Source organism: Quercus robur, chromosome 6 (genome assembly GCF_932294415.1).
Source record: "Quercus robur chromosome 6, dhQueRobu3.1, whole genome shotgun sequence".
Lineage (NCBI taxonomy): Eukaryota > Viridiplantae > Streptophyta > Magnoliopsida > Fagales > Fagaceae > Quercus > Quercus robur.
Genome location: NC_065539.1, coordinates 35,181,999 through 35,196,881, shown reverse-complemented (window position 1 = coordinate 35,196,881; position 14,883 = coordinate 35,181,999). Strand labels below are relative to the sequence as shown.

Here is a 14,883-nt window from a genome sequence, read left to right as displayed (position 1 = left end):
GGAAGAGCTTCGGGCTGGATATTCAGGCCCTTCAATCTTGTATCTAGGAGGATTTGGCTCCTCGGATATGATCCGAGGCGTGAGGGCGCTGTTCCCGGTCACCCATCGGTGGGATTTTAGGTGATGTCCGGCGTGTCTTATCCAGACCCTCACTTTCATCAAGTATTTCTCCAGAAGCCAGATGGGAGTCCCCTCTTTGGTCACATAACATTCTCTTTTATACTAGCCTACGTTAGTTGTCCTTCGTCCACGTGTAGGGTCGATCTTTCCGGGACAGATATCTGTCCCATCAGTCTAGTCCCAAATTTGCTGTAGATGATCCATAAAGCCTAAGATCCCGGCTTTGTTAGGGGCAGTGTTATGTCAAGGAAGGGTATTAAGGACTATTTCCATGAGATATTTTCTGACCTCTCAAGCTCGCCTGTATCCCATTTTCGTCAGTGGGGTCCTGGGCTTTCCGAGGACGGAGTGGTCCTCGGACGTGTCTTTTGGCCATATCGAGCTCACTACTTTCGGGCTTGGGACCTGGCCTCCTTTAGTTTGGGGGCCTGTGGATTCCCTATAAGTGAGCGAGCCGGGCCCGTAGATTCTTGGGCCCCCACAATAGCCCCTCGAAACCCTGCTGTCCAACGTCCTGGTTGGAGAGGTGGGTTTCGGTAATTCCGAGCCTTAACTGCGGCTCATTTAATTTCGGCCCTTGATCAACGTTGGTGACTCTTCACCTCCCCGAGGAATGCGCCGGTCTACGAGTCGTTTTTCCTAGATTTACGTACGCTGCCGTTATGCCGCGTGGTTATCCGCAACGTGCCTTTAATCCCTTGCCATTTACGAGACCTTCCAGATGTAACGGTTACTGATGGTGTGGGAGAACGAAGCGACGCGTCGTACTCTGGATTTCCTTGAGGGTCCGAATGTGTCACATACCCTCTTCTTCGTCCTCTATATAAAGAGAGAAAACAGGGGGTGACCTTTTCATATCAGAATCCCTCACGTTCTTCCCAGAGTCCATTTCCTCCTTCTGGTTGCTCCCTCTTCTATAATACTTATTTCTCAGTAATCCACCATGAACAAATCCTTCTTTTCCCAGAAACGCCATATCCCAACAAAACTCGAGATGGCTCGGTCTGGGCAAGGATGGCGGAGGCTTAAGACTGGCTTCCCTATTCTTTTAGCCAAAATCCGAAGCAGGGACTCGTCACACCCCAGTTCTGGTGTGACTGAGTCGAAAACTTCCCTTGTCATCTCCATCTGCTCTCTCACGAGCATACCTAATAAGGCTCCCCTTCTCCCTCTTTTGCTCCTTTTATTTTCTTTTCATTGCTTCACTCTTCTTCTCCTCCTTCCCGCTCATATCCTCCATTTTCTTTTGCCCTTGCATTCTTCAGTAACAAGAGCTTGCTGAAGTGCTTCCATGTGTTCCAATTCTTCTTCCTTCTCCTTCATTATTTTTGTATAAGGATCTTCCCCTGATAGGAGCAGTACCGAGGCATAGATTTCAGAAAGACTTTGAAGACGAATGCAGAAGGCACCTGATGGTTTACTTATTTGTATTACGGATATTGTTACTGTTTTAACAGTAAAAAATTTTTTTTATATAGGCTTGTTTGAGCCCTTCTTTGTACGTTGTAACAAATTTTCATAGTAATAAAAGTTAGTGTTACTCTATTTCTTATGTCTTATTTGTATATTTTAACAAGTGTGAAAGCGCTGCTCGGCATAATAGTATAGCATTTCAATCTATAATAACTAAGGCCAAAGCAATCCTTGATAAAAAGATGCCACGATAACTTTAAAGAGATTACTATTCATCATAACAATCCAACCAGCGAAGAATGAGACTTATCTTAAAGTTAGCAGTGATGGGTGTTGAATGCTCGATAAAGTGTGAGAGGTATTTTTCCGAGGACATGTTACCCCTCGGATGAATGGCCCCCTTAGGTTGACGATCATTAGGTTGGCCTGCCATCTTCCTGACATGCGAGCCTTAACCTTTTCCAGTGTTTAAACCGAGAAATTTCTTCATTCGGGCAGTCGATTTCCCGCGAAGCCTGAGTCCGAGGACTTTGCAAGACCTGGGTTTTGTCCATGACTTATGCGTTTTATCTTATGTGCTTGATTTTTCCCTTTGGCTTGAGTCCGATACTTGTGTCTTTATCGGTACTTGGTTTTCCCTTTTAGCTTGAGTCCGAGGACCATGCAAGCCTCAGATTCTGTCCAAGACCAATGTCTGCATCAGCACTTGGTTTTCCCTTTTAGCTTGAGTCCGAGGACCATGCAAGCCTTAGGTTCTGTCCGAGACCAATGTCTGCATCAGCACTTGGTTTTCCCTTTTAGCTTGAGTCCGAGGACCATGCAAGCCTTAGGTTCTGTCCGAGACCAATGTCTGCATCAGTACTTGGTTTTCCCTTTTAGCTTGAGTCCGGGGACCATGCAAGCCTTAGGTTCTGTCCGAGACCAATGTCTGCATCAGTACTTGGTTTTCCCTTTTAGCTTGAGTCCGAGGACCATGCAAGCCTTAGGTTCTGTCCAAGACTTTGAGTTCAGATCTTCCCTTTCATTGAGCATTTCCCGAGGTGCCAAACAGGGTGTCCCTAGGCCTTCACACCAAGAACCCGCGGATCAAGATACATTTCTGCAAACTCTGGCCACGCAGTACTTCTCTGACGCCCCAGGGATCGAGGCGCGCCTTCACGAGGCTTCTTGAGTCTCTAGACTGCAGTTGACGTTGGAAGTTGAGCCAAAGCCACTTTGTCTGTAGTGTTCCTTGGGACACCGCGTGAGTTGACTGCCATCATCTTATCTTTTCAAATAAATAGGAGGGAGAGAGGGTTGCTTTATATATACACCCATCCTTTTATTTTTCTCTCATATCACGCTCCCCATATCCGTAGCTCTCCTTTCTTGGCATAACATGTGGAAAGCGAGGGTTGGGAAGAAAGAACCTTCTCCGCCGCAGAAGCGCCGTGTCCTCATGAGGCTTATAACAGTAAGGTATGGGCACAGGAAGCACAAGTTCAGAAGAGTACTCCATCTCCACCGAGGGGGAACGGCGTCTCTCCCTCTTTTAGTCAAAATCCGAAGCAGGCTCTGTTCATGCCAGCACTTTGGTATGTCAGAAGAAAGATTCTCCGCCATCAGCGCCTCTGCTTAGCAGCAGGCGAATAATTAGAGAAAGCCCCTCAGTTTCCCACTCCCTGCATCTTTCCTTCAACGGTGCCAGGCTCAAGTTGGGTTTCTTTGGCTGCCTGAGTTATGGGCGTGTAGGAGCGCGGGGGAAGAATAAGGTCTCGGAGCTGTAGCCAACCTTTCCTCCGACATACCTCCTCGGCTTTCTCCAGCTTTCTTGTATTTTTCTTTTTCTTGCTTCTGTAGTAAGCTTTGACGTAGGCTGATTCCAGCTTTTCATTGTACTCTGTACTATTTCTTCGTTGTAATAAAAATGGAAATTGACTTACATGTTTTAAGCGTTGATCTATTGGGCAATACCACTTTGTGAACGAATGTGCTCTATGTATGCGTTGTTTTGAAAATATTTGTAACAAAGCTATTTTGAAGTATAATCTAACCAACTCTCATCTACCATCACTATCAGGTATTACATCGATAATTTGTAATAAATCGAACTTAGGAAACTGACCGAGATATCAGTTGTGTATTCTGTGATGAGCGCATGAATATCGTCCAAGGCTGATGATTTCTAAGCAATCCATCTGAGCAATTGACTGGGACATAGGGGACTCCGATGACGCTTTCTTGTATTCGGTTTCCCCATAGGCTTCGGTCCGAGGACCATGCAAGGCCTTGGTTCTGTCCATTACTTATAAGATGTCCTCTTTGTACTTGGTTTCCCCACAGGCTTGGGTCCGAGGACCATGCAAGGCCTTGGTTCTGTCCATTACTTATAAGAGTTCTTCGTTGTACTTGGTTTCCCCACAGGCTTGGGTCCGAGGACCATGCAAGGCCTTGGTTCTGTCCATTACTTTTAAGATGTCCTCTTTGTACTTGGTTTCCCCACAGGCTTGGGTCCGAGGACCATGCAAGGCCTTGGTTCTGTCCATTACTTATAAGAGTTCTTCGTTGTACTTGGTTTCCCCACAGGCTTGGGTCCGAGGACCATGCAAGGCCTTGGTTCTGTCCATTACTTTTAAGATGTCCTCTTTGTACTTGGTTTCCCCACAGGCTTGGGTCCGAGGACCATGCAAGGCCTTGGTTCTGTCCATTACTTATAAGATGTCCTCTTTGTACTTGGTTTCCCCACAGGCTTGGGTCCGAGGACCATGCAAGGCCTTGGTTCTGTCCATTACTTGTAAGAGTTCTTCGTTGTACTTGGTTTCCCCACAGGCTTGGGTCCGAGGACCATGCAAGGCCTTGGTTCTGTCCATTACTTATAAGATGTCCTCTTTGTACTTGGTTTCCCCACAGGCTTGGGTCCGAGGACCATGCAAGGCCTTGGTTCTGTCCATTACTTGTAAGAGTTCTTCGTTGTACTTGGTTTCCCCACAGGCTTGGGTCCGAGGACCATGCAAGGCCTTGGTTCTGTCCATTACTTATAAGATGTCCTCTTTGTACTTGGTTTCCCCACAGGCTTGGGTCCGAGGACCATGCAAGGCCTTGGTTCTGTCCATTACTTTTAAGATGTCCTCTTTGTACTTGGTTTCCCCACAGGCTTGGGTCCGAGGACCATGCAAGGCCTTGGTTCTGTCCATTACTTATAAGAGTTCTTCGTTGTACTTGGTTTCCCCACAGGCTTGGGTCCGAGGACCATGCAAGGCCTTGGTTCTGTCCATTACTTATAAGATGTCCTCTTTGTACTTGGTTTCCCCACAGGCTTGGGTCCGAGGACCATGCAAGGCCTTGGTTCTGTCCATTACTTGTAAGAGTTCTTCGTTGTACTTGGTTTCCCCACAGGCTTGGGTCTGAGGACCATGCAAGGCCTTGGTTCTGTCCATTACTTTTAAGATGTCCTCTTTGTACTTGGTTTCCCCACAGGCTTGGGTCCGAGGACCATGCAAGGCCTTGGTTCTGTCCATTACTTATAAGATGTCCTCTTTGTACTTGGTTTCCCCACAGGCTTGGGTCCGAGGACCATGCAAGGCCTTGGTTCTGTCCATTACTTGTAAGAGTTCTTCGTTGTACTTGGTTTCCCCACAGGCTTGGGTCCGAGGACCATGCAAGGCCTTGGTTCTGTCCATTACTTATAAGATGTCCTCTTTGTACTTGGTTTCCCCACAGGCTTGGGTCCGAGGACCATGCAAGGCCTTGGTTCTGTCCATTACTTGTAAGAGTTCTTCGTTGTACTTGGTTTCCCCACAGGCTTGGGTCCGAGGACCATGCAAGGCCTTGGTTCTGTCCATTACTTTTAAGATGTCCTCTTTGTACTTGGTTTCCCCACAGGCTTGGGTCCGAGGACCATGCAAGGCCTTGGTTCTGTCCATTACTTATAAGAGTTCTTCGTTGTTGATAGTCTTTTCTCTATACTGACTTATTCCTTGAAGGTCAGCCCCTAGACCAGAGAGGGAAGAGTTGGCTCGAGGCCGCAAGCCCCTAGAGCTGTCCACTCCGTTGGCAGTGCACGGCGCAGCTCCTAGCGGTGGCTCATGGCGGAGTAACAACCGTACGTCGCCGGGAATGGGAAAAACCCGTGAGCCTCTGTTTGCTGGAGAGCTGACTCGTGCGCCACCCGTGCCAACGCGCAAGCCCTTTCCCACAGACGGCGCCAATTGTAGGGACACAAAATCTTCAGCGGCCCATCAACGTTGTTGGGCTCGCGCAAGGAAAATCCCTCACAATGATATTTGTAGAGAGTGGGCTTAACAAAAGGCCAGCGTTGGGTCGAGGGGCGGCATCTCGGGCCGGACTACAGGCATACCGACATGAGGAAGAGCTTCGGGCTGGATATTCAGGCCCTTCAATCTTGTATCTAGGAGGATTTGGCTCCTCGGATATGATCCGAGGCGTGAGGGCGCTGTTCCCGGTCACCCATCGGTGGGATTTTAGGTGATGTCCGGCGTGTCTTATCCAGACCCTCACTTTCATCAAGTCTTTCTCCAGAAGCCAGATGGGAGTCCCCTCTTTGGTCACATAACATTCTCTTTTATACTAGCCTACGTTAGTTGTCCTTCGTCCACGTGTAGGGTCGATCTTTCCGGGACAGATATCTGTCCCATCAGTCTAGTCCCAAATTTGCTGTAGATGATCCATAAAGCCTAAGATCCCGGCTTTGTTAGGGGCAGTGTTATGTCAAGGAAGGGTATTAAGGACTATTTCCATGAGATATTTTCTGACCTCTCAAGCTCGCCTGTATCCCATTTTCGTCAGTGGGGTCCTGGGCTTTCCGAGGACGGAGTGGTCCTCGGACGTGTCTTTTGGCCATATCGAGCTCACTACTTTCGGGCTTGGGACCTGGCCTCCTTTAGTTTGGGGGCCTGTGGATTCCCTATAAGTGAGCGAGCCGGGCCCGTAGATTCTTGGGCCCCCACACATAATATCATATCTTCCCTAATATTATAAATGCATTAGTTTTTTATATATGTGGCAGGTTACAATGCTTCTTTTCTGTGCATTAATTATTTGGATATAATTTTTTGATCATATATGTAAAAATAATTTATATGGTTAAAATCCACTAAAAAATTTTTATGGTTACTTAAAAAAATGAATTTTAACTTCCCATAAAATAAAAATAAAACAAAGTGGATTTTAACTTGCCCCTAATGGCCTCTGGCCAATTTTTATCCTTTTTTATTAATTTAATACTATGTCTTTATCTTCTTCTTTTTTTTCATTTTTCTTTTTGTGTGTCTCTCTCTCCCTCTCTCACACACCGTCACACACACACAAAAGCAAAATGACTAGAAGGGGGTGCCTCTTGCCCACTTTAAGAAGTCGACCATGTACAACCTGTTGGCTTCTCAGGCTATGAGAGTCTTGCTCCATAGAGCAAGCACATTAGATACTTACTAAATGGCTAAGACATCAATGGAGGTTTATGAAAAATCCTAAACAAATTTAGATTAGACCCCTTGCTAATTAACAATACGGTAAGCAGTTAAAATATTGAGACAGAGAGAATGGTTACAAGGTAGAAAATCAAAGGGAAACCAATTATGGGAACAAACACAGTCCCATCGAAAATCAATATAATTTGAACAATTACTGAATTACAATTTGAACAATTACTGAATTACATAGTCAACGACTCATAAAACCTTTGTCTAGCCTAATTGCCTTCCTGTTGCTATAGTAAGAACTCCCAAATCCTTGTATAGCAATCTCCTCTAAACTAAAACCTCTAGGCTCTAGTACTCCAAGAATCTCTTGAAGAATTTCTCAGTAAACCTTACTAGCCTTTGGCTATGCAGTTTCAACACTTTGCTCACAATGGGATTAAAATAGAGTTGGAGTAAATAAATGGGGTCTATGATCTTGGCTTAATCAATGGAGTGTAAAAGCAAGATCAAGAACTAAAAATGAGGGAGAGGAGAAAATGATTGTCTTTGCTAAGAAGCACTCTCTCTCTCTCTCTCTCTCTCTCTCTCTATCTATATATATATATATATATATATATATTGGACTCAAATAATGGAGGGAGCTAAAAGAAATTATTAAAAAAAATAAAAATAAAAAAGACTCTTCTCTGCGTTGTTCACAATAGTTACCGCCACCAAATGAAATGCTAAGATTTTTGCAAGTGCTTTGTCAAAAAAATAGCTTTAGTCCCTATGATTCTTCATGCCAGCACTCTCTAATCGGCCATGGAAAAAAACTTTTGATAAGCTAATGCATAACAACACCTTCATACTCCATCCTAATCTACGAACAAGTTGACTCTTATCTCTCAATTTTGTATTCATAATGCCTACTCAAAGGTACTACAATAGCCTTAAAATAAATTAAAAAAAAAAAAAAAAGGGTACTACAATAGCTCAAACTTGTCTTCAATTACCCATCTCATGTTCATCGATGACTTAAGTGGGTTATCACAAGCAAAAAATGGAAGACTTGAAAGTCATTTATTCCTATCTAATCTAGTTCCAAAACCAGTTATGTCTTACCATCAACAAAAGAAAATCAACTAGTTCATTAAGTAGTAATGTAAGACAATCTACTTGTATCCAATTCAAAAAATTCGGATAAACAAGGATACCCGCACCCAATACCTAAACACCTTGATGGGTAGGTAATACCCGCACCAACTGAGTCAGGTCAGGCCAAGTTCTCACTGTTCAGTGAGTTTGGTCATCCCTAAATCCACAACGTCACAACTCAGTAACCAAATTAGGTTAAGAATTTTTAACTTAAAGATCTTCTATCTAGGCTTTCCCCTGCACATAAAGAGACGACAAAACTCCCATTTCCTTGGCATAATTGACAAAATCAAAATTCACATCACAGGATGGAAAGCAAAAATTTTATCCCAAAATGCCCGGGCCACACTAATCAAGTCGTCCTTACAAACCATTCCATCATACTAGATGTCATCCTTCCAAATAGCAAAACATTCTTGTCAACAGATCGATGTTGAACTCAAAGATTATTTTTGGGGGTTACCACTTACCACAATTCAAAGAATTACCTCTACCTCAATGCATGGGAATCTCTTTGCAAACCAAATGGAAGCATGGAACTCCAAAATCTCGAAAGAGCCAACACCCCCTCAATTGATTGGATGGACAAAGTTCAACTTTGATGCTGCCATAACAAGGACATTGATATTGTACCATCCTTTCTATTTCAACTGAAAAGGACATTGCCCACTCACCGGCTCCGGTAGAAGCAAAGGCCACTCACGTTACCAGCACTTTAACCATAAACCAATGTCTCAAGTACGTCTAATTTGAAGGAGATGCCAAAATTTTCATTGATTCAATAAACAACCAGACTTGAGAATTGAATGAGATTTTCACTCGATTGTAAAGATATTTGATCCTTGCTCCAACACTTTTTTTTTTTTTTTTTTTTTTTTTTTTTTTTTTTTTTTTTTTTTTTTTTTTTTTTCCAAATCCATGATTAGCTTATCTTACAACTTTGCCCAATAGACCTAGTTGTTAAAACATGAATCGTATCGTGAATTGATTTTTAATTTTTCTGTATCATAAAATTCATAAATACTTAATAAAATTTTAAAAAAAATATATAGATATACAAATATAAAGGGTATATTTATCATAAATTTTGAATATATTCAATTAATGACTAATTTATTCATCATTTATATTGTGAGATTTAATAAACTAACTAAATAAATCAAAACAATATGTGTTTATAACATACTTATTCAAATCGATTACTTTCTCAAAAAAAAAAAAAAATGATTAAACTCAATTAAAAGTTATAATACATTACAAATAACACAAAATAATAATTTCTTTTTATCATATTCATCATCTTACCTAATCAACTCCATCTAAGTTAATGTTATTATCATGTTCATCATTTTGCAAACTTAGGGCCCATTTGGTAATATTGTTCTTGTAACATTATTTAAATTTTATAGAAATTAGTGTAAATGAAAAAATATTATAGAAATACGTGTTGTGTTGTTTAAACAACAAAAACCGTTGTTTAAATACCCCTACCAAACACCCTCTTAATTATTTCTTCATTGAAATTTTCTTCATCATCATCATCATCAACATTTACTATCTCTTCTTGTTCTTTTATTTTAATAATTTTTTAAGAAAATATTTCTTCTTAAAATTTTCTTCATCATTATCAACATTTACTATCTCTTCTTGTTCTTTTATTTTAATCATTTTTTTATAAAAAATATTTCTTCTTGAAATTTTCTTTATCATCATCAACATTTACCATCTCCTCTTGTTCTTTTATTTTAATAATTTTTTTTTTAAAATATTTCTTCTTGACACTCTTCTTGACATTCTAGTTTCTTGACATTCTAGTTTCTTAGACTTATAACAAAATGACAAAAACAAAAAATAATTATATTATCAATTAATACCTTATTAATAGTATATGAAGGAAATTTGTAAATATGAAGGTGAAGTGTAAGTTTACAGTCCAAATTTTGTAGGAGAAAAAGAAAAGAAAAAACTTATTGACATGTTATTTTATTAGACTAAATTAAGTAACCTAATCATTGTGTCAAAAACAAGTCTAACATGTAAGATTTAAATAAAAGTACAAATTTTAACCCAAAAAAAAAAACTTATTTTAAAGCATACATCCATGTATAAAACAATACATACGATTTTACGATATGATTCATATGATACGTATACTTTATTGTAAGATTTATGAGCACTTACGATACAAAACTTTTTACAGACGATACAATACATATTATATGATACATATTGCATATCATGCGATACTAACATCTGTGTTTATATGTATAGCAAACTATGCTTATATGTATGGCACTTACCGCGATGGCAAAAAAGAACAAGAAATTCAGTTCTATTATAGTGGTACAGCCAAAGCTGAAGAAGAATAGGAATGTTATAATATTACAACATTCTCTAGTCCTGCTCAGCATTATTTGGTGGAAATGGTAAAGATATAAAATTGTCACACAAATAAGGAGCACCAAGCATGTAGAAAGAAAAACTTGACAGTCATCATACAATGTTCATAAACGGGACAGACACTGACAACACCAAATATCATAGTTACAAGTTCAACTAGCCTAGGATGGAGACTTTCAGGCACCACACATAACCCAACAATTATATAGGTTCCCATTGTCCAACAAGTTTTAGAGAGAGCTTAGATATCTACACAGAAAATCTTTCCATGCTGTATTTCACCTCAAGATGACTGCACTATTCTGTGTTTCACCGCATATTTTCTCTACGACGCACATACCGAGTTCTGTCATTGTATCTTGGTCTGTCTTGAGCTCTCTGTGGCTGTGGCTCCACCCTCCTCTGTCTTTCAGGTGACCTTTGAACAATCTCCCCATTCACAAACAATTCAGCTGCAATGCACAAAAAGATTTGCAAAATTGTGTCCATTAAACCTCATGAATCACGTTAACCATATTTGAATATGTCAAGCTAATCTAGAGACAGGTAACAAATTATGGAATGGCTCCCTTTCCAAGAAAAGGTGATGATGCAAAAACATAGAATAGAAAATCTTTAAAACAAAAGATTATAATAGATCATACATATGTGAAGAATTGCAATGATACGGAGCACAGAAATGGTGCACATTTATTGTGTCCATGGGCTTTGTAGCCGAAGGGAAATCAATAATAACAAGGAACAATTGCTAATGGTCTCCCAGTTCAAGTATGTTATGATATTTCGAATGGTAAGGTTGCTCCAGATGTCTGAATCTCAAACTCGTAAAAAAACATGAATATGTAAAGAATGGATTTCCCATTTTTTGATAAATGGACATCATTGGCAGGGTACATAAACTTACATCTACTGGATATTGATATTATAAATAAAGGAAATGGATTGCGCTTTTAATTACTGCTGATCAGCAATCTATACACCTCAAGAAGGGAAAAGATATGGCCAATGTATCAGTACTACTGAATCCGTAACTTCACATAATATGGAAAGCACAGAACATGTTGAGAGAGAATTTCAGTTTGAGTACATTTGCATTCAAAGCTAGACATAACCCCTTTGGGGCTACTAGCTTTGCCAAGATGGACTGCTTATGGTAAAAATTTGTAAGCTGCACTTGGCAATATTAATTCATAGTTTCCAATACACTTGAAAAGAAAGAGAAATAAATATTACAATCAACAACCAAAATGTCAATACAATCAATGTATCAACTCTATTGATTCTGTAACTCCACAGAATATGAAGAGAACAGCTTGAGAGAGAATTTCACTATGAGTCCATTTGCATTCAAAACTAGACATGACCCCCTTGGGGGCTACTAGCTTTGCCAAGATGGACTGCTTATAGTAAAAAATTGCAAAGCTTCTCATGGCAATATTAATTTCCATTTTCCAAAACACTTGAAAAGGAAAATAAATAAATATTACAATCGACAACCATAATGTCTTCATTTCATGGTTGCTCACCTGAGCTAATCAGAATTAATACACAACAAAGGCTTTAAAATGACAGGTCATGGCCTGGAGGGTTAATGCTCAATCCTAATTTTCTGAAGGATATGCATGCATTTGCATCAGCAAAACATCAAAAGGATATAACATCCTCTTTCATCTCCACTGTTCTGTGCACTGATCTGCATCTCCATGATGTATACAAAGCACAGAACAGTTAAGAGAGACATTTTTACACAAGTCCATTACATTCGAAATCGAAACTAAACATTGTTCAAAAGACTCTTTAGCTCCTCCAAGGACTGGGATATTTTACCAAATTAATAATCACTACCACTGATTGTCCACATAAAACTATGGAAATGCATGACCTGAACAAACGCATTCACATCTCATGCAAGGCGTGTTATTTATCTAACAAATAATCAAATCATTAAACAAGGCCACTTTATCTTTCACACCAGCTAATCAACCTCATGATGCATAAAGTACTAATCAACATTTAGAAATCATTCTAAGTCCAGTAATGTACAAATGAAGATCTTGCTTGTTACAGGAATTTAAGCTTAAGAATAAATGGTGCATGCAATTTCAAAAGGAATAACTTGTATCAACCACTCTTACAGTTTCAAACACACAGGTAAAAGATGCACACTGAAATAGGGAGGCAGCAGTGGCTTGAAATCATAGACCAACAAAAATTTTTATGAATACAAGAAAGCTAAAAGCTACAAATCAGAGTTAAAATATGCATGTATGTGCAGTGAGTCCCAATATTAATCTGAAACTCAAAGACTTACCCCCATAGTCCTTATATTCAGGATCCACATAAGAATCAGGAAGCACAAACAGAACTCCAGGTAAGCCTGTCAACAAATAATTTCATTAAAATCAGGAAAAAAGTGCTACCCAAGTACACTAGCTGTACACAACGGGACACGCTAGGACTCAATAACGCTGTTAAGTATATATAAACATTTATATATTAAGTTAATAGTATAAAAAAAATGCTCAAATACATTGTTCCTAAAGTTTAGTCCATGAGCGATTTTAGTCCTTTTTTTTTTTTTTTTGGCCAAACTAAGAACTTACAAATCATCACTCTATTAAACACATTACGGAGTAAAAGCAATCACTTTGTTTGATACTAAAATCAATCAGGGACTAAACAGTTCATGGGCTAAAGTTTAGGCACCAAAAAACAGTGTATCTTTAAAGAAAAAAATGAAATGAAATGTACAAAAAGTGAAAGACAGACATTACCTTCAAGCTTATTAGAGGTCTCCTCGTCAATTTCACAGCCAAACCCAAAATACCTCTCGCACGACACATTGTAAATCTTCTTCTTCGCTTCCTCCTCACTATTTCAAAAAACCGAACAACATTAACTTTCAACCTCGAAAATAAACAAAAAACCTGACAAGATCTAACAACATTCACAACTACAATACCTTCCAACGATTTTAGCGAGTGTCTGGATGTAACAATCGATCATCTGTTGTTTGGTGGCGCCTTCGCCGCCAGGCTTGTCCATGACGATGAGCCAATGCTCGTAGTCGCAGCCAGGGAAGAGTGGGGCCATTTCGGTGGGTGGGCGGTCGCTGAAGTTGGAGCCGGAGTTGAGTGGGGAGTAGGCCGAGTTGCCGGAGCGGTTCACGCGGCATCGGATTGAGGTGAAGCGGGTTGCGGCGGTGGAGGGGATAGCGGCGGAGGAGAGAGGAGCGAGGGGTCGTCTGCGAGAGAGGAAGAGGGTGGTGGGGATGGGAGGAGGGTGGGTGATTGTGGAGAGAACGCGCTTTGATAGAGTGGTTGTTGGGTGGCGGAGTGTGGCGGAGGAGAGGGCTCTCGCTAGGGTTAGAGCCATTTCTTTCACTAATTTGGGATGAGACTGTGTCTCAGTGAAAATGAGGGTTTTTGAGGAGGGTTTTGTAACTGATCGAGTATTCGAGATAGGTATTTATTATCTTTCGTTTTTTTCTTTTTTCTTTTTGAGAGTAGAGTTTCTTGGGCTTTGGTTTTAGTTTTGGGCCATTTTGCTTGGGCCACTTATTAGAAAGATTTTTCTCAATTCCTCTCTTCTATTTTTCTGAGGAAGTAGAAAAATATGTGAGCTATGACTATGACTATGAGCCCATGAAGTGAAGAAATTTGAGTTGTGAGTCCAACCCATTAGGCATGAGGAAGTTCAGAGTCAGTTCTCTCCAAGTAAATTCAATTCAGTGGCTGATTTGTTTCATTGTGTAGCCCCCAAAAGATCTGTTTGAACTTTGAACTACTGGGGACTGGATTTCCAGATTTGCAAGGAATTTAGGGGATACTTCAAGTATTATGGCGGAGCTATGAGCCCTTAAAGACGGCCTTTCTCTGGCTCGACAACTAGATATCAATAACATAGACGTAGAAATGGATGATGAAGTTCTAGGATTCATGTTTACTAATTCCTCTTCTATAAACCTTATGTTGGAACCTTTATTATCTAATTGCAGGAATCTGACGAGAACCTTCACTAATTATACAGTGAAATATTTATAGGGAAGCTAATAAATGTGCTAACAGTTTAGCAAAAATGGGAGCTGTACAAAAAATTGACTTCCATATTTTGAATGACTCACCGCCTATGGTGGAAAATTTGCTGGCTTTTGATAAAATCAAGCTATTTTTTAATAGATTTATTGGCACTAATTAATATTGTGAGCATATTTAACAAAAAGGAAAAAAGTAAAGGGAGACTATTTATACATATACCTCCAGCCACAACATTAAAATAGTAGTAAGTCGTACAACATGAACAAATTTGGTGATCTCCTTATATGCTCGAATTGGAAAATCAGTCAAAGGTAAGTCTCATTTTCTTATTTTTTTATTTTATTTATAGTACTTTTATA

The 14,883-nt window shown here is 40.1% G+C and overlaps 1 protein-coding gene across 1 annotated transcript; it reads right to left on the bottom strand.

Moving 5' to 3' along the window:
* Positions 1 to 10,527: 10,527 nt before the first annotated feature.
* LOC126688582 (multiple organellar RNA editing factor 2, chloroplastic-like) lies at positions 10,528 to 13,945 on the bottom strand. The gene is made up of 4 exons (XM_050383328.1): positions 13,450 to 13,945; positions 13,262 to 13,359; positions 12,799 to 12,864; positions 10,528 to 10,939 (listed from the first exon to the last, which is right to left on the bottom strand). Exons 1-4 carry the CDS (start codon positions 13,860 to 13,862, stop codon positions 10,797 to 10,799), a joined length of 720 nt encoding a protein of 239 aa, XP_050239285.1. The 5' UTR covers positions 13,863 to 13,945; the 3' UTR covers positions 10,528 to 10,796.
* Positions 13,946 to 14,883: the final 938 nt, after the last annotated feature.

Bases quoted from the DNA above. Each gene is read 5' to 3' on its own strand.
- LOC126688582 (XM_050383328.1), bottom strand. From the start codon at position 13,862: ATGGCTCTAACCCTAGCGAGAGCCCTCTCCTCCGCCACACTCCGCCAC. The intron at 13,360-13,449 runs GTATTGTAGTTG...TTTTTGAAATAG, and splicing joins CTCGCTAAAATCGTTGGAAG to TGAGGAGGAAGCGAAGAAGA. The intron at 10,940-12,798 runs GTAAGTCTTTGA...TGTGCATTGCAG, and splicing joins TGAATATAAGGACTATGGGG to CTGAATTGTTTGTGAATGGG.